Below are 26,661 nucleotides of genomic sequence, written 5' to 3'. Positions count from 1 at the left end.
CTAAAAAAACTTATGATATTTTGTTATTAAATTAATAATATTAGCCAACAATTTCATCTCTTTTTTTATTCATATTTGATGTAGAATTAGCTAGTTTGAGAAAGTTGAAAGTGCTAGATCTAAGCCACAATAGTTTGGAAAGCTTTCAACTAGTGCAAGGTACTTTATTAACTTGGTAAAAAAACTTATGATCTTTTGTTATTAAATTAAAGGTAAGATTAACCAACAATTTCTTCTCATTAGTTACTTTTCTTTTGTAATATCATTAAATTTGATATAAAGTAGTCTAAGTCATCCTTTCAATTTTTAAGTTTTAATAAAATGCATCAAGCATGCACAAGATGTTTGATATAACTAATATTTTCATAAGTAATTGAAAACTTTTTTTTCTATGAATTAATTAACTTGATTATCAATAAATACTTACATGTATAATATTAATATAGTTTCATAAGTATTGTAAAATTGTCTTACAACACATACACACACACACAAAAAAAAAGAAAAAAAAAAAAAAACTTTTATGCTATGTTTGGTTCTCAAAAAAATTTGAGGGAAAATGAAAGGTGTATGATACTTTTATGCTATGTTTGGTTCCCAAAAAAATTAGAGGGAAAATGAAAGGAGAAGAAAGTAGAGAGGAAAATTAAAAGAAAAGAAAAAAATGAAGAAAAATATAAAATTAATTAAAGTGAATAAATTATTTTTATATGTTACTTTGAACTTGTTTCAATTATTTTAATTCTTCGATATAAAGATGACAGATTTGAAAATGCATAAGTTTCTAATCATTTTTTTTATTATATTTTCTTTTATTTTATATTTTCTACAATACAACCAAATATGATAAAATCATTTTCTTTAATTTTGTTCTTAATACTTTTCAAGAAGCAAACATAACCTTAAGCTATGTTGGTTCGCACAAAACATGAGGAAAAGAAAATAATGAAGAAAATTATAAGGAAAGAAAAAATGAAGTAAAATAAAAATAGATTTAAAATTAATAAATTATTTTTATATACTACTTTAAACTTATTTCACTTATTTTAAATGATTTGAATTCATTTCCAATAAATGATAATGGAAATTGCAGAGAAGTTTGCATTATTTCAAGCTTTGCAATGACTTTTCAAGGTGAAATAAAATATTTTTGCTAAAACGGAGAAAGGAAATACCTTCTTAAATAATGAAATGACCGAAAACATTACCCTAAGATATATGTGCACCCTTATTATTTATACAATCCTGTAGTACTTAACCCAGTTAGTGGGATTCTGATGGTCGTTTCTATCTTGGTTTCCAATATTTCCAATTGGTAGTGCTCGGTTTATGAAAGATCATAAAATTAGACTCTAATAAGGACCTCAATTGGGCCTAGTCCCTATTTAATGTAACTAGGTGGCCTGAGCCTAAATGACAAACCCAACTCATGAAAACTTATTTGTTTGATGGAGCCTAAATAACCAGGCCTTGGGTAGGCCCCCACACCTTATTATTTTAAGATGTAGCCTAACTAGCCATTGGACTGAGTAAAGCCCAGCCCATTAGAAATTGCCATCAAATACCCATTTTCTATTACTTCTAATGGGAGGAATGAAGTATATTTCATAGACCTAGTAGGACTAGGGCAAACCTCATCCTTTTGGAATTATGGAAAAGGTTGCTAGAAAGCTAATTAACCATTTCTATTTTGATTGAGATCGTTTGGGTTATAAATAATTCATAAGGAGATTAAAATAGTTAAGTAATTTAGTTTAGTAACTTGGGTGCTATTGATTGAACACATCCACAAGTGCTTCCTAAATGTACAACTAAATATATGTTACCACTTTAAACTACAATACTTCCATGAAAAGAAAGCTTTTCCTTTCCATTTCTTATTCCTAAGCATGCATCATTAATAAAATTCCTTTTGAGAATAAATCCAACCAAATTCAGGTGAAAATTTAATTGTGATGGAATAAATGAAATAGAACGAGTCCTTAGTCTCCATACGATCTCCTCAAAAACGAGAATAGGTGATAAAAATGTAAAATAAAAATACAGAGATTTACATGAAAAATCCTAAATGGTAAAAACCACGAGTAGAGGAGAAGGAAATCTGCTATATCAAAAGATTGGTACAAGAGAGAGAAGTTGCGAGCCGCTATGATCATCGTAATCACATGAGAGGAGATGTATATATATATATATATATATATATATATATATATATATATATATATATATATATATGTGTGTGTGTGTGTGTGTGTGTGTGAGTAATTAACAAACCGGGCTAGGGGATCAAGCCGCAAACCTTTATAACTTTACCATATAGGTCACACCGTGAGCTTTTCGAATCAGACTAAGTAGAATTTGGGTCACCAAACTCTTAACATATAACTTGTGTATAAAATTAAGACAGGAGCCATATCATCATTTCTGATGTGCTGTGAATTTGTTTGAGTTAAAATTTCGAAGGTGGATGATGCTTGGCACAAGCATTGAAATACAAAGATAATGGTCTTAATTACCTTAAATATCAAGTGACAGAACAACATTAGAAAGCACTGTGTTATACAAACTGGGCAAGTTGAAATTCTAAGCCATGGATCAGAACTAATTTGGTTATGAGAAGATGGCGAAGATATCATAGCTTAGGCTAAAATTTCAAAGAAACCCAATTAGATTACAGCATATAAGATAAAGAAGCATTGGTTCCTTAATAATTGCATTTGAGGCGTCAGTCCAGTATGGGTTTGAATTTTCATGGTCAGAAGTGTTACTGGATTTGGCAGTTTGATCCGCACAAGGAGGAATGCCTAAATACTGGGAAACTTGTTCATTGAACTGGTGGCCTGTGCACAACCCATCGTTACCACTCGCATCTAATTTTTTGCCGAGTCGTTGGACGAATTCAGATGAAAAGTACAACTCACCACTCAGCTGATTTTGACTCAAATTTAGCTGACAAAGGTTAGGAAGCGCCCCTAATTTTGGAGGAACCGTTCCATGGAGATTGTTTCTGTCCAGATAAAGAACAATGAGCTGATCCAACCAACAAAAAGATGGTGGTATTGTTCCCACGAGTCCACACGTGGAGAGACTCAGAACAGTCAGATTGACAAGTGTCCCCATAAACCAAGGCAGTTTGGTGTTTAGAGGGTTGTTTTCCACCAACAAGTACTCTAAACGCTTCAAGCCAGAGAGGGTGTCAGGTATTGGCCCCGTCAGGTTATTGTGGCTCAAATCCAAAAAAACCAATTGCTTCAACCTCCCAATAACACTAGGTATTCTTCCAACAAGCCTGTTATGGCTCAAGTCTATTTTCTGTAGGGTCTGAAGCTGCCCTAGAGAATAAGGCAAGCGCCCTTGAAGACCATTGTAGCTCATGTCAAGGATTGTCAAACTCTTGAGCCCACCAATCTCTTGAGGGATCTTACCGGTTAGATTGTTGTAGCTCAAGTCCAACTGCTCCAGCTTTCTCAACCTACCAAGCCCTTTGGGGACTTGTCCATGCAGGCTGTTCTGTGACAGGCTGAGAACTCTTAGGGTAGTAGTGTCTGCCAAAGTGAGAGGGATTTCTCCGTATAAGCCAGGATTGGATTTGACGACAAGTTGTTCTAAGGAAGAGAAGGAACCAAAGATGGGTGCAGGAAGGAAGACCCTCGACATACGGAAACAGCCTACGATAGAGAGAGAATTATGGTGAGGCAACTTGAGCAATGAAGCAGACAAATACGCAGTGGTTTTGCAAACTGGTGGGTTGGCCACATCTGGGCCAATATGGAGCTTGGTAACATGGAGAATCGGTAGGCTATCATGTCCATGATGAATAACGTCACACCGAATACCAGGCCATGGGGTGTGGGTGCATGGATGCGGATGCATTTGGGTCCAGTTGGGGTTGTCCAGAAGAGCACCCATCACTTCAGACAACCCCAAAAACTCTCCAGCTTCCATGCCCGGGGTCATATTCTGAGCTGTTGAGGACACAAGCAAGGCACCCAAAAGGAGAAATCCAACGAGAGATGGAAGAGAGGCCATGAAGTGTGAGAAGAGTGGAAGGAAGGTGCATGTAAATATATGGTGAAGTATTTTCTTTTCTTTTCTTTTCCTTTTTACCTTGTTTCAAGTTTGTCTGTTTTCCTTTTGGGGAAGCATTCAAGTGGAGAAGGACAGAATCCTGAGACTCTGGAATTGATTCCCCACCTGCAGGTTTCTTGACAGGCAGGGTACAATTTTTCACCTTATGTTCCTCATCTAAAGCACGATTTTGGCACCTTCATTTGGAATATAATGAATTAAGGCCCTGTCTGTAAATGAATTTGTTTAAGAGAGGGAGAATGAGTCAAGCAGATGTGTTCCTTCCAGGAAAGAAAGCTACAGTCAAAGTTGGCATTTAAAGGTGGCCAATGAAATAGATGGGACGACGTCCTCGGAGACACGCCCATTTCAAACAAGCGCGGACATCTCCACATCATAAAAGAAAACAAAAAGAATACTTTTTTGAGAATTCTCAGATTTTTTTAATAAATTATTCTTGTATGTTAAACAAATTTGAAATATTTTTAATTATTTTTTTACATATGAAAAATATTTTTATGAACCTTTTCTATATATAAGGAAAAAAAAATTGTTTTTCATATTTGAATTTCCAAATAAAATTTTATTTATTTAAAGAGTTAAAAAAATTCTAAAATATATTTTTAATAATTGTTTTAAAAAAACATCATCAAATACACAAAATAAAGATTAAATATACCTTTTAAATTCAAAAAAATTTCATTAAATTTTACTCAAAAATAAAATTTAAGACATAAATATAAAATAAATCTAAAAAGTTTTAAAACCAAAACTTAAATTTAAGCGTTTGGTAGCTGTTTTAAAAAAATAATTCTAAAAAATAATTTTTAAAAACTATTTCTACAAAAAATTTGTTCCAAAACCTAAAATCTTTTTAGCTTGTTTTTAATGTTTTAAAAATAATTTTTATATCTAACATTTTACTTTTTAAAACAACTCTCATAAAATAGATGAAAACAACTAAAAATATTATTTAAAAACACACTATTTTCTTTTCTTAATAACAAAAAACAAAAAATAGTTTAATTACCAAATATGTTTTTTGTATTTTTTTATTTTAGAGAACAAAAAACTATTTTAAAAAATAGTTCCCACCCTCACCCACATACACTCCCAATTTTCATCTCATAGCTCATCTAATTTTAAAGCAAATTAAATTCTATAAATTCTTTATTCAAAAATAAAAATAATAACATTAAATTCATAAATTTTTTATAAGAAATAAATTTACCACTCTTACAATACAACAAAACCTAAATAGGCGAGCTATATCATCCATTCCAATAAAGTTTTTTTCAATTGGAACTCCAAAAACTAATTTAAACGTTTAAATATTTAGTACAATTAATAATTTCAATTAATTTTAAAAATAAAAATTAGAATATAAATCTTTTCCTCAAATTGAAAATCCAGAAATTAATTAAAAATTTCACTATCCCAGCTTGTTGCCAAACAAACAGGAAAATATACTTGTCATTTCCACCCTAGGCTAGGACTTAGGATATTGCATAATCCGGCAGCCAAAGATAGGGGCTCTCTAATCTGTGTTTCAATGTTGGCATGTACAGCCAGCAGAAAATACTAAATTAAAAGAAACAGCAAGCCAGTTGCTCAATTCCATCTTCTGACACATACAACAAAGTTTACAAAACTGCCACCAATATCTTCATCATATAGAACTACAACAATGTGTAAGACCCTGTCGATTCCCTTATCAAATGCAGGATGCAACCAATAAAGTTTATGCCAAATCCTACTAGTGGCAGCAAGAAAAACTTTGTATCCTAAATAGTCTCATAAATTGTAACCTACAATTAATTTAACTGTCACAAAGCTTCAATAGAGACGAGGCCAGACAGGTCCCCTTCTACCTGTCTTTGAGCTCCTCTTCAAATTGAAGCAACTTTTCACGGACTGGCTGCAAAAACTGCTTCAAATCCTGGCTAATTTGCAGCTTATCTTGATGCAAAAGGTCCTTCTCTTCACCGAGTCTCACTTCAATCTACAAGGTACATGATAAATATAGATTCACAATTAATTTTTTATCAGCTTTAACTAGTTCCATTGCTAGCCAAATGGAAATTGAGGTGGACGAGCCATTATTTTGTTTGCAATGAAAATGATGGTGTGACTAAAGGTGGTTCAGGTGTGATTAACTTGAGGGCAAACTCAGGTTGTTCATAGGTATATTAGGGTTAACATCTGGCTACATTAAATTGTTCATGAGTAATAAAATACCAACTGTATTGAAATACAAACCTTAGGAAGACAAAAAAGAGGATACCGATAAATACCCCTGATCATGTCCTCTCATTACAAGGCAAAGAATGAGTCAGTTATTTGGGCATGTCACAGAAGGGAAGAAAGCCTTCTTCTAAGGCCTTGGAATAACCTTGGTGTAGCCTTATTTTTTCCAAATACCCATTTTCGTCCTTTTAATGTTTAAGATCCCTTCCAAAATAGCATATAGAATTAATATATCACATAGGGATTTTCTTTGGTGGGGTGTTAGAGAAGGAAGAAGAGACCCCTTCATAAGTTGGGACTGAGTGTGTGAGCTAGGATGAAGTGGGGTTGGGTTTGGGAAAGATCTCTTTTAGAAACAAAGTCCTCTTAAGAAAGTGCCTATGAAGGTTCTCAAGGGACATTCATGTTTTATGGTATATGGTTAGCTTGAGCCTTATGAGTCACATTCTAATGGTTGAGATGTCATTAATGCAGTTAGATGGTCCCATTGTTGCCCTTGGAAATCCAATTTACAATATTTTTATGATTTTTCTAGTTATAGTTTTTTTTTTCCTATTGGTGATAGTGCAAAGCTTCATTTTTGGGAAGATTTAGGTACAGAGTTCAACCACTTTGCACTCAATCTCCGAATTTCTTCAGAGTTTTAAGAGTTAGAGGCTCCTCAATTTCATCTATTCTAGATTTTCTTCTTCCCCTTTGGCTTGGAACTTTAATTATTGTTACAACCTCACTGATCCAAAATCTAAAGAGCTCAATCTTCTCATGGCATCTCTTACCCTCGTGAGTTTATCTCCATGAATGTGAGAGTTATCATTAACTTCATCAAACTTAATTTCTGTAGAGTCTTTCTTCTTAGCACTTTTTAATCCTTGACACTTAAACCTCTTTCCCATGCTAATTTCATTTAGGAATCTAAAGCCTCATCTAAGTTTAAGATTTTTACATGGTTGGTGTCTAATAAGAAAGTCAACACCACTGATGTATTGTAGATGAGGAGGCCCTTCAAAGTTCTCAACCCAAATGTTATGTTACTAATTCTAAGGAATAGAAAATTGATTGATCATCTTTTTTTACATTGCCCAATGACTTTGAGTTTTTGGCATAAACCAATTAGCCTTGTTTAAAATAGATAGGGTCTCCTCTAGAGCGTGACAAAGATTATTAGGGGCATCAATAGGACGGATTTGAGTTGGGTTTTGTCTCAAGCTCTTATTAGGGCAAGGCAAGGGGGGTAAAGAAATTTCACATATTGTAAACCTTAGTTAAATAAGATTCTTAGGACCAAAAGACATTATCTTAACAAGGTTATTAATTTATCAATAAATGAATTATTTATTAATTTTTTGATAAATGAGTATTTATTAATTTAGAGAAAATATTATGTTTCTATTACAATACTTGTACATGAAATTGAATTAAGAAAATAGTTGTAAAAAGTTACTTAATACTGTATTATGAATTTTTGTTTACTATTTTTTTATGTACTTCATCGATCATCAATCATCAATTTATATTTCCTTGGGCCCTTAAGCATACCTAAAAAAAGTGTTATTTTATGCATATAGCTAAATTACTAATTTAATACACTAACTCAAGTTGAGATTAAAAGATTTTATTATTCAAACAAGTTTATTAATTTATCGAAGTTTTACTGTACCTACCTTGCCCCACTTCATTTAAAATTCTTTTTGTTATTTTTTAAAAAGTTTTAGTTATATTCAAATAAATACAATATTTCAATAAATAAATTTTCACAAATCTTTATATTTTATTTTCATGAGAAGTAAATTTATAGAAAAATGAAAAAAAATTAAATTATATGAAGGTGGGGTGGTGCAAGGCAATTTTCAAAATATATATATATATATATATATATAACCATTTATAGCTCTCCTAAACCAATCTTATTAAGGATGGGGCGAGGCAAGTGCACAAAAATACTGGCCCCATAGTCATCACTAAATATGATGATTATGATTATGATTATTATTTTTCTTTTAGGGGATTTTAGGGTGCTGAGAGATGATTTGGCATGTTCATTGGGTCACTTTGTTATGGATAATAGGAGGGAAACAGATGTAAGGATTGTTTAAGGATGAATGGAGTTTATTTAGGATTTGATACACTTCTGTTCCTTGACCTAGGCTTTTATTCCTAAAACTATTGTAAGTTACTTCTTTGACCATTTTAAAACTCAGATTGGAACAATGTTTGTGGGCCAAAGAGTATAGATAATGAGTTGCTTTTAGTAGGGACAGTGCCTCCAATGGGCATGACTAAGTTAAACTTCAATTGAGGTTGTAATTAGAGATCACCATGGCACAATGTTCAGAACTTTCTTAGTCCCCAAATTTAGCTAATCATATTGCAGATTGATTAGCAAAAAATGAAGCCAAGCAAATGGCTTCTTTTGTGAAGGAATTTTTACCCCCTTGAGTTGTACACTGTTTCGATACTTTGCTCATGTTCTTGTTTCATCTTTGATTTGTATAGCTATCTTGCAGATCTTGTTCAGTATATTCCCCCTCCTTTTTTTTTTTTTTTTTTTTTTTCTTTTTTGGGTTTAAATCATCCTTCATATTTTTGGAAGGATTTCTCATCCTTCACTCATACTTCAAAAATTTATATCAATCAATTGTTTGTTTGTGATAAAATATACTTATCAAAAATAAATAAATAAATAAAATATAAAATGTAAATATGAATTGTTGTCCAAAAGGTATGTTTGGCATGCAATGCATCATATGTTGATAGCTAAAAATGTGTATGTATAGATAGTTAAATCCAGAATTTTTACCCAGTTGCTTATTCATCATTTTCCTTTTTCATTCTCAAAGGCATTCAAATGGGAATATAAGACATACCTGCAAATCATCCAGCTCACCAAACGAGAATTCAGGGATATCCACATGACCCTTGATCATTTTTTTCTCCTCTCTGATGATCCACTCCCCTAATTACAGTAGCATCCCACTTCAATCAATTCAGATGAACAGGACTAGAAAAGGTAAAAAATAAAAGGGCTTCCCATTTTAGACCAAAACAACTTGCCTTGGAATTTCAATGTTAACTCATAAGTGTAGCCAACACGTTTCTTGTTTCGCACAGTTACCAAGTATGCCTGTTCAGAACTCAGAAAAACTCACCAGATAAAGATACCAGAACCCTCAAAAGTGGATAATAACCAGAACAGAACATAAGATGTTCCAAGACATGATAGAATAGTGACATGATTAATAGGTGGTGTCCACTCCTGCATGGAGCCTTCAAAGAAACTACCACCAAGTTCAATGATGCAACACAACCTAAACAAACCTTAAAATGATATGTTTTTTTTTTTGATAGGCAAAAGCACAAAAATATATTAGAGAAAGGGAGCTTGAAAGGCAACCCAGAGCATACAGGGAGTATACAAGAGACACCTAAAACAAGCAACAAAAACACAAGCACTCACCGGCCCTCAACAAAAACCCAACCAATCCACAAAGTTAAACAAAGATAAAGGGCCTACAATTATAGAAGAATTAGCCCAGGATAAGAGATTACAAACAAATGAGTTTTTCAATCTTTGAGTCGACAAAGCCTCGTTATCGAAGACTATCCTATTCCTTTCCTTCCAAATTGTCCAAAATAAACAGAGAGGAGCTGCCCGCCAAACCTTTCTATGATTCTTGTCCTTAAAAGAGACATGCCAACTTGATAGAGTGTCTCTCACTGAAAACGGCAACACCCAATTGACCCCAAAAAGAGAAAGCAAAAGATCCCACAAAATCTTCGTCTTAGAACAATGAACAAGGATATGATTTATCGTTTCCTCTTCAACGCAATACAAGCAACATCTATTGGCTAGAATCCAGCCCCTCCTCTTAAGTTGATCTTGAGTAAGGACCTTCTCCCAAGAAGCTTCCCAAGCAAAAAGACTCACCTTTGAAGGAACATACGGACTCCAAATAATATTACCCGGAAACGAGACTGCACAGCTATGATCAAGAGACTTGTAAAGAGATTTTACAGTGAAAATCTCATTTTTCGTCCCTCTCCACAGCATCCTATCCTCCCCATCAGCATCCAACCTCTTCCCTTGAATGGACGATAGGAGTCTCTCCACCTCCTCCACCTCCCAATCGTTGAAAGGTCTAAGGAAAAGTGGAGTCCACCCTCCCACTTCCCCCATTGGATCCCAATAGTCCAACCCACGCATCTTTAGAACCCGCTAAATCAAACAAAGAGGGAAAAACCTCACAAAGGGGGGTGTTCCCGCACCAAATGTCTTTCCAAAACCTCACCCTTTTACCATCCCCCACCGAGAAAGATACATTATTGAGCAGTAGCAAACCTTCCTTGCTGATTTCCTTCCAAAGCCCAACCCCATGGCCCTCCCTAGCCCCACACGTGCTCCACCCTCCTCTTTCAACCCCATACTTCGTACTAATAATAAGCTTCCAATATGAGTCTCTTTCAACCGCATAATGCCAACTCCATTTGCACAAGAGGGCTCTATTAAGAATGGAGAGATTTCTAATCCCCAATCCACCCATCTTTTTGTGAGTACAAACAACAACCCACTTAACAAGATGGGGCCTCTTCTCCAATGCTCCCCCTCCCCAAAGAAAGACCCTTTGTATTTTCTCAAGTCTTAATTTAACCACTCTTGGCATGCGCAATAATGACATAAGGTAAGTTGGCATACTCGCCAAAGTACTCCGGATGAGAGTGAGTCTTCCTCCCTTAGAAATGAATTGCCTCTTCCACAAGGCAAGTTTCTTCCTCATCCGCTCTTCCACTCCGTCCCAAACCTTCACAGACTTATGCGAAGCTCCCAAAGGGAGCCCCAAATAGGTGGAAGGGAGAGATCCCACCTTGCAGCCCAGCTCAGCTGCCAGTAACTCAGCATTCACCACACAACCCACCGGCAAAATCTCATTTTTGTTCAAATTAATGCGCAGTCCGGAAGTGGCTTCAAACCACATTAATAACCAACTTAGAAAAGCCAATTGCTCTTGAGAGTCATCACAGAAGACCAAAGTATCATCGGCAAACAGCAGGTGCGTAACTTGGATCCCGACACCTTCCCTCCCCCCTATCCTGCAGCCTGAAAGAAAGCCCCCTCTCACTGCTCTGTTGATGAGACTACTTAAGGCCTCCATTCCTAAGACGAAAAGGTAAGGAGAGAGTGGATCTCCTTGCCTTAACCCCTTGGAGCTCCGGAAAAAACCGGTAGGAGAACCATTGACCAAAACCGAAAACGAGGCAGTGGATATGCACCATCTAATCCACCCAATCCATTTCTCCCCAAAACCCATTCTTTGCATCACTGATAGCAGAAAATCCCAATTAATCCGATCATAGGCCTTCTCTAAGTCCAATTTACACAAGACCCCACTTTCCTTTCTTTTCAGCACGGAGTCTATGACCTCATTAGCAACTAATGCAGCATCAAGAATTTGCCTACCTTCAACAAAGGCATTTTGGGAAGAGGACACCACTTTTCCCACCACCTTTTTCAATCTATTGGATAAGACCTTAGCAAGCAGCTTATAGAGACCCCCCACCAAACTGATGGGTCTGAAATCACTCAAGTCTTCGGCCCCACACTTCTTTGGAATTAAAACTAAGAAGGTGGTGTTCAGGCTTCTAACGAATTTTCCCCTCTCATAAAACTCCTTGAAGAAACCCAAGACCTCATCTTTGACAAAATCCCAACAGAATTGCCAAAATGCAAGGGAAAACCCGTCCGGACCAGGGGCCTTGTCCCCATTCAGATCTGAAAGGGCCAAGAACACCTCATCCCCAGAAAAACTCACCTCCAGCCTGGCTGCCTCTTCATCCCCAATGCTGTCAAACTCAATATTGTTGCAGCAAGGACGCCATCCTCCAGGATCTGATAAAAGGTCCTTAAAGGCCCTCACCACTCCCCTTTGAATGTCATGCTCTTCTGAAAGCCAGGTTCCATTGATTTTGATTTTTTTCAAACAGTTCCTCCTTCTGTTCGAATTTGCCATCTTGTGGAAGAATCCCGTGTTCTTATCGCCTTCCTTCAGCCAAATTTCTCTCGATTTTTGTCTCCATGAAGTCTCCTCCATTAGAACCCATTTCTTAAATTCCTCCCTAGCCTCCTTTCTCGCCTCTAGCTCCTGCTCATTTAAAGCTCTAAGTTGCTCTTGATTATCCCAGTAGGATACTTTATCCAGAGCCAGCCCTTTGTTCACCCCCACTTTGCCAAAGACTTCCGAGTTCCATTCCTTCAGCTTAATTTTCAGGGCCTTCAATTTTTCTGTCAAGATGAAACCATAGGACCCACTATAATTAAATCCTTGCCACCAGCCCTTCAACAACTCCTTAAACCCCTCCTCCTTCAACCACATATTCTCGAACCGAAATGGAATTGGACCTCTCCTCGTCCCACCCCCATCTAATAGGATTGGGAAGTGATCGGATACCGGTCTTGGGAGAGAACACTGAGACGCCCCACTGAAATGATTCTCCCAATCCTCCGAAATCAGAAAACGGTCCAGTCTGGACCTTGAAAGACCATTCAGCCCTCCACTCCACGTGAATAACCCCCCATGGAGAGGCAAATATTTTAAAGCCAACTCCTCAATTACCTCCGAAAATCTTCTCATAGAACCAGTCAGTCTTCCTTCTCTACTGCGCTCGCTAGGAAATCTGACCACGTTAAAATCCCCGCCAATACACCAAGGGTCAGACCACAACCCTCGAATGGCTCCTAGCTCTTCCCAAAGCAACTCTCTATGCCGTTTCATAGTGGGTCCATATATACCCGTGAAGGTCCACAAGAAGCCATCTTCACAATTTTTAAAGCGATAGGAAACTGAGAAAAGGCCCACCTCCATGCCCATTAACTCCAAAACCTTGTTATCCCAAAACACTACTACCCCACCGGCTGCCCCCCTTGCACTCATAGCACCCCAACCTAAGAATCTTCCCACTCCAAGACTGTGAACAATCCCTCTGGATATATCTTGAATTTTGGTCTCCTGTAGACACACCAAATCCGCTCTTTGCGACCTGATCAAAGCCTTAATAACTTTCCTTTTATCCCTATCATTGGCCCTTCTTATATTCCAAGATATGATCTTTATCTTCATCTAAGGTTCGAGATTCTGTCCCCACCATCTCTAACCAGAGATTTCTCCTTCCTCGCCCCTTTGTAATTGATGGACCACTCTAATTTCTTCAACTCACGATCAAACAAACCTTAAAATGATATGTTAACAGCATGGAAGAATAATTTCCAGGTTTTCTCAGAAGGATTAAATATGCATGCACCACTTTTATCTTCTTTATTTTCCTAAAATCTTTTGTGAACTTAAGGGTTGAAAAAAGTACTCCAGTGGGTGATGTCAAAGATACAAAATAACCACAGAAATGCCATACTGGTAAATGGTTACTCTGACGCAAAACATGTGCCTATTCATATGCACTATGCAACAAGAGTCCAGGAAACTCAAAAAATCTATACATGCATGAGGCCTTATATGTCAAATGATTGTTATAAGAAATGTCACATGATTGTTATAAGAACTCACATCGCCTGAACATTTTGATACTTCAGTAATTTCTGCTTTACCACCAGAGAGCACCAAGGAGCCGACTGAAATCAGCAACTCCTACAATTCAAGACCAAATTCAGAAGGAAATTTTGAAAGAACAAAAGAACATTTGTGTGTATGTGTGTGCACTTTCATGTATATATGCACAAATGCACAAACATCTGCGTGTGTGTGCTGCAAGCATGTGTGCAGGGATATTTACTAGGCCACTAGCAGTCCAGCAACATGACTCCCACCCACAAGGGAAAATATTTTAGGGCGTAAAGGAGCATTAGCAATGCTCCAGTGACAACTAACATGGTACAAAACAAACATTTTAATTATAATTCACATGGTATTGAATCCAATTGAACCACTTAATAAGTGGGCCCAGGAGAATACTATATAGATAATGAGATGTCCAAAATATCCAGCATATTCTACAAGATAAGCCAAATATTCAGAAGTTTGTACAGAAACAGACCTTGATTCTGTTGCTTGCCCATTTATTAAGGTTCTTCTCCTCCCATGTCCCAGCCTATTTAAAATAAATATCATACAGTCAGAAATAAGCAACCAATAGAAAATTTACCAAATCTGATAAAAAAAAACATAGAAATGTAACCAGGCCTTTAGGGTGATGATCCCCATTGTTTCTTTCCCAAACACATAACAATAAGCAGCTATGAGTGTGCAAGACTCTAGATGTGATGACTGTATTATCATTGGACTAGTAGAAGCGTAGAACATGGAACCCAGAACAAAATATGAAGGCCAATGGTTCTGGTCTGCTTTGAAACTATAGGTATTATATTGTTTTCCCTCAAACATATCCAAAACTCAATATATTGGGACAACATCAGTGTATTACTAAAGGAAGAGGTTCTGCTGTGAACAGAAAATTATTATGATAGACTCATTTGCATCTCACATCAATCAGCTTAAATGGAAAGTGGAAACAATCCATTCGAGTGAAGCTAGCCCACCAAGGTGGCCTAGTTGGGTAGGCAAAAATGTTGGGATGTGTGGTAGAGGTGCATGGTCAAATCCTACAGCTGGTTAGTTTGGGTCCCCGTGGAGAGTCCTAAAGAATCTGTCATGGAAGGTTCCTCGATTATAAAAAGAGAGAAAATAAAATAAAATAAAATATATATTTGAGTGAAGCTGGGTGTCTATTCAGCCAGCCATTTTAAAATCAGCTCAAAGGAGCATCTAAAACTGATGTTTCAAGCTGTGCTCATAATTAATGAGAAACTGGAATGTTATTGTAATATCATAGCTTCTGAGCTCTCACAAGTTAAAAACCTCACAAATACATGTATCAACGCACAGACACATAAAAAGGCATAAACACCCAAAACAGAGTAAAGAGGGAGGGAGGGAGAGAGAGAGAGAGAAAAGAGAACAATGACAAGTAAAATCTATTCACAAGAAGTAAAATCTATTCATAAGGTGTAAGGGCAGAGGAGATTGAATCTCTTAAGGCCTAGCTTAACTGGCAAAGGGTTTTTTTTTTTTTTTTGGGGGGGGGGGGGGGGGGGGGGGGGGGGGGGGGGGGTGGTGGGGTGGTGTTTATGGGAAGTTGATTCTAAGCTCATAACTCCGGATGGGGAAAAAAATTTACCTATCAAAACAAAGGAGGATGTACCAAGATCCAAAATAACCTCTAAACCAAGGGGGAAAGTGAAATAAGCTAAAAGCTTTACATCTCCAAATATCCAACTTACCCTGCATATTTAGGAAGCATTAGAATTTGGAGTAATTTTATAGTGTATTGATAGTTATTGTCTAGTAAAGATTGAGAGGGGAAAAAGGGGAGGGGGGGCCAGGGAACTTGGCTTCATTCTTGCTCAGAAGTTGATGGCTCTTAAGAGAGACTTTAAAAAGCAGAGTAAAGAGGTGTTTGATGATGTTGCAATTCACAAAGTTAGAGGGGCCTTGAGCAGATCAGCCAGCAGGACTTGAAAGGATGGTATTGGGGTGTATTTTGGCCTTGATAAGAAAATATTGTATGATAGAGAGTGCTATAAAGGGAGGCAATCCCTAGTAATAGGAAGTATGGACAAAAAGTGAAGGGCCTAAATACCAGGTCAAACTGCCCTTGAGACATAGTGACCTTAGATATTGTTATCCTTTCTTAGGTACAAATAGTTATAACATTATAAGCTACCCCTCTATGGGGCCCCATTTAGAGGTGCCTTTGGCTTAAAGCAATATGGTCATAAGATTGGCTTTGTAGCTCATAACTCGTACAAAAACTACTTTAGTAAAAGAACAAAGCATACCAATGAACACAAAATGTATACAAGGAACACCTAAAGCAAGCCCTCAAAAAAGAGCACCAAAAAACATCTTGGCACTCAACAAGACCCCACCCACTCTACAAAATCAAACAAGGGCATTGAGTCTTGCCTTAAGTATATACTAACCCAAGACGAGAGATTACAAAGGAACGAGAGTTTTAACAATTGGTCATTTTGTTCCTTATCTTCAAAGGCTCTTTGATTCCATTCCCTCCAAATTTTCTAAAAAATACAAAGAGGAACAACGTTCCACACCTTTTTACTTTTCTTCCCTACAAAGGAGCCTGACCAACTTAAGAGTAGTGCATGGTTTAACAATAATATGACACAGTTAACTTGAAGTGTCATATATGACATGGGTATTAGACATCCACCAAGACACCAAGGTTGATGTAAAGACAAATGATAAGTTGGTCAAAGCATTTGAAGACTAAATATGAACCCAATATCTGAGCTTTGTATTACCAATTGGATATATAAGAATATGCATATATCTATAATGATGCACAAGGGTAAATATGTATATATTTCTCTTAAGGTCGTGATACTAAAGGGTTCTCTCTACACGAAGTCTTTGAGGGTGATCTATTGCTTTGCTTTCACATGGATTTCTTAAAACTTTGATCTTAATTACCTTATTTTGCCATACCTACCCTTGGGTAGATGTCAATCCATGTCTCTTTCTCACCTCAAGGTGGAAGCATCCACTTGGTACCATGGATGAAAGAATGAGTTATCCCTAACATGCTTAGGTGGGTGATGAGAGGTCGCATCCCCATCTTCATTTATTAGTTTCATTAACCCTTCTCAGATAATTAAAGGAGCATTTCAAATAATTGCCATCACCCTCATTCATGAGGGTAGTTGCCTAAGTTAATACTTCACTCATATGCTTTTTGCCTACCTAAGTCAAAAGCAAGGCTAATGGAGCCCAATGCCCCTTGGTGGTGGTCTTGGCTTGCCCTACCATTAAGTATATGGAATGGTTTGAGATTCTTGGTTTGATGGCTAGAACTAGAAGTCTATCAAGGTGAAATTGGCCCAAATACTACTAAGCCCATTTTGGTCAAATTGACAGGAAGGGGGGATAACTTTGCAGAACACGTGTTGCTGCTACTACCACATGGTTCTACAATCACTCACTTGAACAGATAAGTGCTGGCATATTGTTTGTCCATATTCACATGACATCATCTTGTTGATTCATATACATATGGAAACATTTTATAGGCACATGCGATGACATAAAATTAGTTTTTATCTAAAATTCCCTAAGATTAGGCCTGAAGGATCACCATTGTAAAGAGATGAAAATTTTGCTCTTGAAGGGATTTGCTCTCAAGAATGTATTGTCATTCTTTCTCCAACCCCTCTCAACTCTCAAGCCACTCCACTCTCCCTTCAATTCAGAACACCTCACCACTTCACCATCTCACCATCGACGTGGTCAACCTCCTCTCATTGGCATATGCAGGTATAAACACCACTTAATCAAAATAAACTCATGGCATTGCTACATCAAACACAACAAAAAAAAAAAGAAAAGGACAAGTGGATTGAAAGACATTAAGAAGCATGCATGTATGTATGTACATATTTATGTTAGACAAATAAGTTGTTAATGTTCCAACCAAGGAGTAAATAATAACATAGAACTAAATAGAAGCCACTCAAAAGAATGCGGAGGAATAAAGTGCCAACAATTGTAAGGTGCAAGAATTTGAAACCGACAAGCGGATGCTTATACGGTGAAGCTAAAGATGTATTTTATCAGCTCATTCATCATTTCTCTTTCCAAAAGATGCCTAGTTGTGTCATTAAAGATTGAAACTATCAGCCATGCACTGGGGTGATTTTCTTAAGGTACAGGAGGGAATGCCAGGGATGTCCATGTCTGCTATAAATCCAAGAGAAACCATAACCTAATATGAGTCGCAGATTTGGGAACAAAACAGGGACGGAATTCCATTAAATCATCAAGTGAATTACAGAATGAAGGACAAGATGAACATGCATTGAAGGCAGAGGCACGGCGTTAGCAAGCAAGAACGCATGAATAAATCAAGACGAGATGCGAGAAAGAGTTGGTGGAAATTGAGGATAAAGGGATCGGAATCCCAAGAGTCTTACTTTATTCCAGACGGAACCGAGGGCAGACGTGTGAGATTGTTGGGAAAGAAGATCATCCTGGGTGAGCTTCCGAGGAACTGGGAGAGGAGCTGCATCTTCCCTCGCTTCTCTAACCCAATAGGTGTAGGAAGAGGACGCCTGTTTCTCTGAAACCGCTCCCTCCATGATTCCTCCAGCAGATCTCAAGGCAAAAGGCAAGGCAGTCGTCAGAAACCCCCCAAGTCCAACCAAGAGGAGGAGGAATTTGTGACCACAATGTGGAGAAGAAACTAGAGAGATGGTTCCTTTTTATTCACCGTGTTCTTCCGGAAGTTTCCGGTCGCTTTGACCTAATTTTTCTAATAACCATATATAACTTCTCTAAATTTACATTATTATTATTATTGAATGCGCTTCCGCCTCCCCCTCGCCTCGGTCCTCCCTCCTTTTCCCTTTGCCTTTGGTTTCTTGGAAGGGAGACCAGTGGGGCCCATTACCCACACTTTCCCCATCCCCACACCCTTCTTTTTCCTCAACACGTGATCAATAAAAAAATAAAAATAAAAAGCCATTTATTCGGTTCATGAATCTCATTTTATTGATTTCTTTTTTTTTTAGGATTAGGATAAAAATAAATCAATTCAATTGGTCAAAGATAAGGTGTTTGATACTTTGTACTGCCAAGTATGCCGGCCTATGGGTTGCTCATGAAGTATATTTGGCTACTGTCAGCCTCTTAGCAACTTGATTTAGATCCGGAGAAATAAGCCTCATAGGTAAGCCTTGCACCCATGAGAGCCTAGACGGAAAGCAAGGAAAGCCTGAAGGTTTGGCGATTCAAACCCTAGGAGCTAAGTGTGGGGATCGCGGACAAGTCAAGCGTGCACCGCGCGCGCACCGCGAGCAAGCCAAGCTATCCGGGGAATCTGAATCGTTGACCACGGATGTTCTCCGGATAAGCGTTACCGAAGGATCCAGACATGTCTGCCTGGGGAAGTTGAATCGTCCTCCTCTTCCATCCGACGATAGGCATCGGATGTGAGATATCCGGGTGGATGGAACGTCGGCAGACAGGATTCCGAATGTGATATATCCGGGTGGATGGAACGTCGGCGGACAAGATTCCGGATGTGAGATATCCGGATAAGGTGGAACGTCGGCCGGACAGAATTCCGGATGTGAAATATCAGGAGAAGGTGGAACGTCGGCCAGACAGAATTCCTACCCCGGGTGGAATGAGCTATGATTCCCGTCCGGGTGGAATGAGTGATGTCACGCGTCGAAAGGGGGACGTCTGCGTGTCCAAGAAAGAGGAAGCCACGTGGTAGGTTTTAGGGAGGATCCCACAAGTGGGTGGTTTCTCAGCAAACCACCATCTGGGTAGTGGGTGGTTGTGCAAGCGATTCAGGGCAGTTATGGGCGGTTGCATAACCACCAAGGGAAAAACTGCAGGGTGAGTCTTTTAAAAGGGCTCCTGCAGCCTTGAGAGGGAGAGAGGGAGAAAAGGGATGTAGTCTCTGAATGCTTGGGATGTAAGCATTACTCTCTGACTCGGAGGAAGAGAGAAGAGGGAAAGTAGTCTTTGAATGCTTGGGATGTAAGTATTGCTCTCTGACTCAGGGAAACAATTTTGTATCTTGTAGTTGAGATTAATACAAGTTGGGAAGGATTTCCTGTAACCTCGTTGTGTCCCTATTTCCTTTGGTTTGCTATTGTTTGTGTGCGTTTTGAGAAGGCTGGGAAGGAAGGTTGGCTGAGGAAGGGTCCTTAGCACCGCGCACCAGGTGAAAATTTTAGGGTGATTTTCGAGGGTGTGACAACTACCATCTCATACTCAATTTTCTTACACATCCTTATTTTTTTTTCTTTAATTGAAAATGAAAATTGTTTGGATGAATAGAGACAGTTTTGAATGCCATTTTTGTTGTTCCTTCTGCTAGGGAAGAAGGAACAAGGAAGAGTATGGATGCCAATGGAGTTGATTAAGGGTAAGGAATGCTACCCTACTCTTGCTGAAAGAAAATATCTTGCAACTCCTTCCCAACTTAAAACGAAAAGTAGGATAGAGTATCGAAATAGATAAGGAAGAATATTTTTCATTTATATTTTTTGACGAATATGTATAATATTATATGAAGAGGAATTACAATCAAGAAACCTAAAATCAATCATTATAATCAAGCCTAATTAATCTATTCACACCTATTGTACATCTATATTGTCTTTAAATTAAGAAAGAATTACAAAGGAGATTATAAGAATCGTTGACAATTTTAACACTCGCTCTTGAGTTGGTGCATAGATGTTACACATGCCAATTTGCGTAAGAACTTTGAGAACACTCAATTTGAGATTGCTTTGGTGAGGATATTGGCCAACTAATCCTCTAATCAAATCTTAGGCAACTCTACTCTTTTTACATCCAACTTTTCCTTAATGAAGAATTCATCTACCTTGACATGCTTTGTACGATCATGTTAAACAAGATTATCAACAATGTCACATGTTGCTTATTGTCATAATATAGTCAAATTAGTTGTTTAAATGAATAGCCTAAATTTTGCAAGAGAAGTCTTAACCATAATGCTTCACAAAGCCCAAGTGATGTATTCCTAAATTTAGCTTCTACACTTGATAATGCAACAACATTCTATTTTTTGCATCTTCATGTGACGAGATTACCACTTACAAAGGTGAAGTAACTTGAAGTAGATTGCATGTCATCTATTGCTCTAGTCCAATCAACATCAACATATGCATCCACACTTTAACAATCCGCATTTTTAGCGAATAAGATTCCCTTTCTAAGACCAAACTTCAAAGACCTCAAAAGGTGCATAACCATATTCATATGTTGCTCTCAAAATGTGCATAACTACAACACTTGATGCATAAGAAAGCTTCGACCTTGTGTGTGCAAAGACATCAATCTCCTTACAAGTCTTTGGTATATCCCTTTATCATTTGGTGTTAGAATAGAGCACTTAAAAACATGACATAATGTAACAAATATGGATTTATTGCTGTAGGGAATCTCGGATCTCTCTGTTCCTTATACCCAGATTAGGTTATGTGCATGTGAAAACTTTCCTAGGCTTTCTAAATCCTATGCACAACGGAAACAAACACAATTTTATACAAAACGAATTTAGAATGTGCAAGAAAAAATCATACCTGAGATTTGGATATTCCCAAATCTATTCCACACGATGAAGATGAAGATCATTGTCGTAGGAAGTCTCGTAGACTCACAATCTTCTGTCCGGTGACTCTTCCTTGATTTTGGCATACTTTCAATGGAAAGGAAAATATGGTAAAGACTTTGGCTCTTTTCCACATTAGAGGTGGAAGATGACAAGTCTATTGAAAAGTTATGGAAACCTTAATCCCTAAAGGGGGTATTTATAGGGTTCCCTAATGAGTTTAAGTGATTTGACTCCACTAAGAGATTGAGTCACTCAATTTAGCCCAAAATGGGTTCTAATTGATTAATTAGCCCAAGAAGCGCAAACATGCATCATATGATATATATGTATATTTTAAAGAACATCTCACAACTCAAAATCAAGACAACACAACAAGCATGCAAAGGTTGATTTAATTAACAAGTATAAGAAAGGATTTTGTAACAAGGCCAAAGCTCCTAGGTTTATTTAAGATGTCTAGAATATAGAAAAAAATCTCAAAATTAATTAAAAACCAAATAATTGGGATTGATTTGAAAAAACATTTTAACATGCAGAACAACGCAATAGAGAGTCACTTGAAAAAACTGGATTATTCAACCAACTTGGAAAGGTTTGTTTAACAAAAAATAAATAAAAAATCTCCGACCCATTTAAGAAGTTCAAAACACAACCCAAACCTCAAAGATTTTAGAACAAGACAAATAATCTAGATTTTTTAAAACACTTTGGGGGTTAAAAATAAAGCATTAAAGAGTCAAATCTTAATAAGCAAGATATATGGGCTTTGAGATAAGCTTAAATTAATTTCCAAGGACAAATCAACGTTTTAGCCCTCTAATGAGCATGGGAAAAGGCCCATAAGGGCTAGAATTAATCCCATTAATTTAGAATTTGCAAGAATAGTCCATGTTTTCAAAATTAAGAAAATTTGAAAATCACAAGTTGGGAAAAATGAGTGATGTAAGCTAAGGAAGTGAATTATAGTTCAACTACAGGGCTTTGACTCCTTTTATAACCCTCAAATGAGTATGATTTTAAATTCATAAGTTTGCCTATAGTATTTCTAGTCCAACCAATCATAAACAAATAAAAAAAAAAACAAAGAAGATAAAAAGATGGTATATGCATGGGTCATTTGTATAGGTCGACCTGAAATTGAGAAACAAATTAATTTCTTGACAATGGTGCCTATTTTTTTGTTGCTCTTTGATTTGTGATCTCTATCAATAATTCAAAATTCACTTAAGAGGTTAAACTAGAGTTGTCATTGAAATTACTAGTTTCTAACTAGAAACTTATAAAGAACTAACAACTAGTATAGTGGTTAGGTTGTCTCCACAGGGAATTAATGTTTTTCATAGAGAAGTATCAGACAAACCAAGAAAATCCTATTGCCAAAGACATTAAAGGTGTTAGTTTGAAGGTAGGTTAAGTTTAACTAATTGAAAAGCAATTTTATGGGAGATATGAATGAGAAGGTATTTAATCATCTACTATAGTTTTCTTCCCTCAAAATAGATCATCTTGGTAGCCATTTAATCTTAGGGGAACTAAAATACTAGGTACAACTAAGATATTTCAATATTTCTCAAACTTACTCCTAAGGTTGCTTCACTTATAGTCTTCACACTCTTACAACAAACATTTGTTACAATATTAATCAACTTAGCCTTTCTAGGTCTTGTGATAAGGGAGGGCAAGCCACACATTTAGATTTAAACATACTCCCAAGATTGTTTAGCTTGTGACCTTCATAGTCTTGCAACCTTCATTTGCTATAACCAAAGGCTTCAATTATCCTTCCCATTACACTTTGAATACTTATAACTAGAGTGTGAGTTGTAAATACTTCCTCCTTAACCTCTCCACAATACTTTGATACATAGTTGTTTCAAAGTTTCAACACAATAAAAGGAAAAAAGAAAGACAAAACAAAATAAAATAAATATTTTAGTTGGGTTGATTGTGTTGATTTATGGAAATTGAATATAAGTTTTTAGTCAATTGTTTTTCATAGTTAACTTCTTAGAGAGACTTATAACACTATTCTAGAAAGCTTGAAGTTATCCTTAGAGAACCGTCTAAGAAAAATTTAGAAGAAGAGTACAAAAAGAAAAGAAAAAAAAAGGATCTCCTTAAACTTTACACATTCCCTTGTGTATAGGGATAAAAAATCACTTTTTCTTCCCTTGCTTTGTTGTTGGACCTTTCCAATCATTCCCTTTTAATTGCATTTTCTAATCCCCATGCTTGAGCTTTTTTGTGGCCACCTGCTTCTCAATACAACCTTTTTTTTCTTATCATTGTCAACTCAATTAGGTGAATAAAGTTGTAGTTGCACCTTTCTTCTTACCAATTAGCATGAAGGTAACCTTTTTTCTTCTAAATTTATGCTCCCTTTTTCTCATGATGGCTATATATCTATGGAGTAGAAACTATAGGCAAAGGTATGGTATTGGTCAATTAAATGATGGATTTGATGGATTTTAGGTTTTGGCGCACATATAGATTATTAAAGCAAGTACGTTAATCATGGAAAAATGTCTACAAGTGTACCACTTTTGCATAGAAAGAACAGGTGTACAACATGGGTCCTAGAGGATGGGTATGCTACTTACATGCTTAGGAGTGACGGATAAGATTTGCCAACTTACTTTTCTTTAGAGGTGCATCACTTAAATGTTCAATTGGAAGGGAGGTGTGCAACTTTATGGTACATTACATTTTATCCTAATTTAGTTGTACAACATAAACAACATTCAGAGGTGAGCAAATTTTATCTTCTCTTTGGGTTTATTGATGTGCCACTTTCCTTTGGATTATAGGATGCACAAACTTAGTTAATGAAAGAGGATTTGCAACTTTTGTGATTTTTTTAGGTGCTCCACTTTCTTTGGGTTCTTGGGTGCATAAACTTAGTTGATGAAGGAGAGTCCACAACTTAAGTGATTTTTTTAAGTGCACCAATTTTGCAACCAAGTCCTCTCTTCTTTAAGATAGGTACATGACATCTTAGACTAACCCAATAGTGTGTAGTTGAGTAGTGCCGTATGCCTTTTCCTTAACTTGAAGTCAAGGGTTCAAGTCCTTTTAGGTGGGTTTGGTAGTTTGTGATTGTTTTTCATTAATTAATATCATCAATCTCACATGGATCTTGATAAGATTAAAAAGTCTATAAAAACAACACATAAAGGCATGTCCTTCTTGTGGGCCCAAGATGCAAGCTAACAATTGGCTTAAGGTAAGGTGGTCTATGGGCTTGTAGGGCTGGGTTTTTTGCCAAAAATAAATGTGGAAAGTGGTGGGCTTGAATGATAAAAAAAGGCCCAGTGGTGGGCTTGAAGGATAAAAAGGGGGCTCATCATTAAATCGTTTGGTTCATCAAGACCTACTTGGTTTGTTTAGTTTACCAGTCAAACCGCCGGTTTAAGTGGTTTGTAATCGGTCTAATGATTAGGTGGTTCAATATAGTGAACCCGACAAGAAATGCCATTGATCGAAAATTGAACTAGTGAAACCAACCAGTCTAGTTTGGTTTTCAAAACCATGGGTTTTATCTTAATATGGATATAGATCAAATTGTATTGAATCAATATAAATAGTTTACCATCTCTCTTATTCTATATATTTTATATACTTTTTCTCATTTGAATTCATCTTTGTTAAAAATAAAAAAAATAAAAAAATAAAAATGGACAACTCCTAATTCACCCTCCCTTTTGAGTGTCTTCTTAAGCTGGATTAGCAAAAACTTCATAGTTGATATCAAAGCAAGGCCTCCTATTTAGGATTCAATTCTCTAAAAGGATAATCTAATCCATCAAGTTTATCACACATGGAAAGTTTTTCTTAATTAATAGACCCTCACTCTTTATGGGTAGTAATTATTCATATTGGACTACTAGAATTACATGGTTTCTAAAATCTATTGATTATGATCATTGGAATGCCATTTAAAATGACTCTCATGTGCATATCAATATAGATAATGGGATGGCTATTCCTAAGCTAAGCTAAAAGTGACATGAGCTAAATAAAAGAAAAGCTCAATTAAGATCATAGATAAAAATAAATACAATAGGATATAATATAAACTAGTTAAGGATATATGGAGACTTAAAAATAACTTGTGAAGGAACCAATCAAGGAAAAGAATCCAAGATAAGCATGCTTGTGAATAGTTGTAACTTGTTCAATATAAAGAATAATGAGATTATTGTTAAGATGCTTACTAGGTTCATGGATATCATCAATGGCCTTAAGTATTAGGAAAAGTCTAGACAAAATTGAAACAGGTGATGAATATACCAAGATCTTTATCAAAGTAAGGGGAAGCCAAAGTCACCGCTATACAAGAAACTAAGAATCACACAAACATCCTCTTGAAGAACTCATTGGGTCACTTATATAAAACTTATGAGATTATTTATGAAAAGTGATCAAGAAGTTGAAAACAAAGAAGAAAAACAATTTACTTCAAGCTTCAACCATTTACAATGAAGAAGACAAATAAAATAACAAGAATGAAGAACTTGCTCTCATTGCAAGAAAATTTAAAAAGTTCATCAAATTTGAAAAACACATAGGAAGATGGCTTCATGATAAGAATGAAGCTTCAAGCATGGAGAAATAGAAAAATGAACTAATATGCTACAAGTGTAAAAAGTTGGGCCACATCAAGCATGAATGTATCCTTCACATAAATGAGGCAAAGAAAAGGAAAAAAAAGCAATGTTAACAACATGGAGCGATATTGTTGAAGACTTCACCAAAGAAAATTGTAAGAATGGAGTAGGCAATGCTTGATGGCCTTAGAGGATCATGAAGATGAGATAAATTCTTTTCCAAATTATGATGAATTACAATATGATTTTGAGGAATTGTATTTTGATTTTGAAAAACTTCGTTTGAAAAATAGATTTCTCTAAAAAAAATAAAAATAAAAGAAAAGATTTTTTTCCTCTTGAAAATAAACTCAAAAAAATTCAAAGCACTAAAAAGGGAAAAGCATCTTTTGAAAATTTTGGAAAAAAAAAAGGAAAGAAAGAAAAGAATGAATGTTTGATTCCTCTCTTGACATGATTCTAGCAAGTCAAAAGTGAATTTTTGGAGACAATGCAAAGGAGAGAATTAATAGGCAAAGACATGTTGGTAATGGTGCATTTTCTTTTATTGAAAATATACGTCATTCTT

General features: G+C 36.4%; 2 protein-coding genes across 2 annotated transcripts; both read right to left on the bottom strand.

Annotated features, from left to right (window-relative positions):
- Positions 1-2,556: 2,556 nt before the first annotated feature.
- LOC100249916 (receptor like protein 29) lies at positions 2,557-4,055 on the bottom strand. The gene has a single exon (XM_002274112.4). The coding sequence runs from the start codon at positions 4,027-4,029 to the stop codon at positions 2,653-2,655; it is 1,377 nt and encodes a 458-aa protein (XP_002274148.2). The 5' UTR covers positions 4,030-4,055; the 3' UTR covers positions 2,557-2,652.
- A 1,556-nt stretch (positions 4,056-5,611) lies between these two features.
- On the bottom strand, positions 5,612-18,736 carry LOC100263614 (uncharacterized). The gene is made up of 6 exons (XM_002274346.5): positions 18,302-18,736; positions 14,353-14,406; positions 13,866-13,946; positions 9,367-9,436; positions 9,180-9,268; positions 5,612-6,070 (listed from the first exon to the last, which is right to left on the bottom strand). The coding sequence occupies exons 1-6, from the start codon at positions 18,464-18,466 to the stop codon at positions 5,936-5,938; spliced, it is 594 nt and encodes a 197-aa protein (XP_002274382.1). The 5' UTR covers positions 18,467-18,736; the 3' UTR covers positions 5,612-5,935.
- Between the last annotated feature and the right edge of the window lie 7,925 nt (positions 18,737-26,661).

This window comes from Vitis vinifera, chromosome 9 (genome assembly GCF_030704535.1).
Source record: "Vitis vinifera cultivar Pinot Noir 40024 chromosome 9, ASM3070453v1".
In the NCBI taxonomy this organism is placed as follows: Eukaryota; Viridiplantae; Streptophyta; class Magnoliopsida; order Vitales; family Vitaceae; genus Vitis; species Vitis vinifera.
The sequence above is the reverse complement of the archived record's forward strand: the minus strand, read 5'-3'. Positions and strand labels throughout refer to the sequence as shown.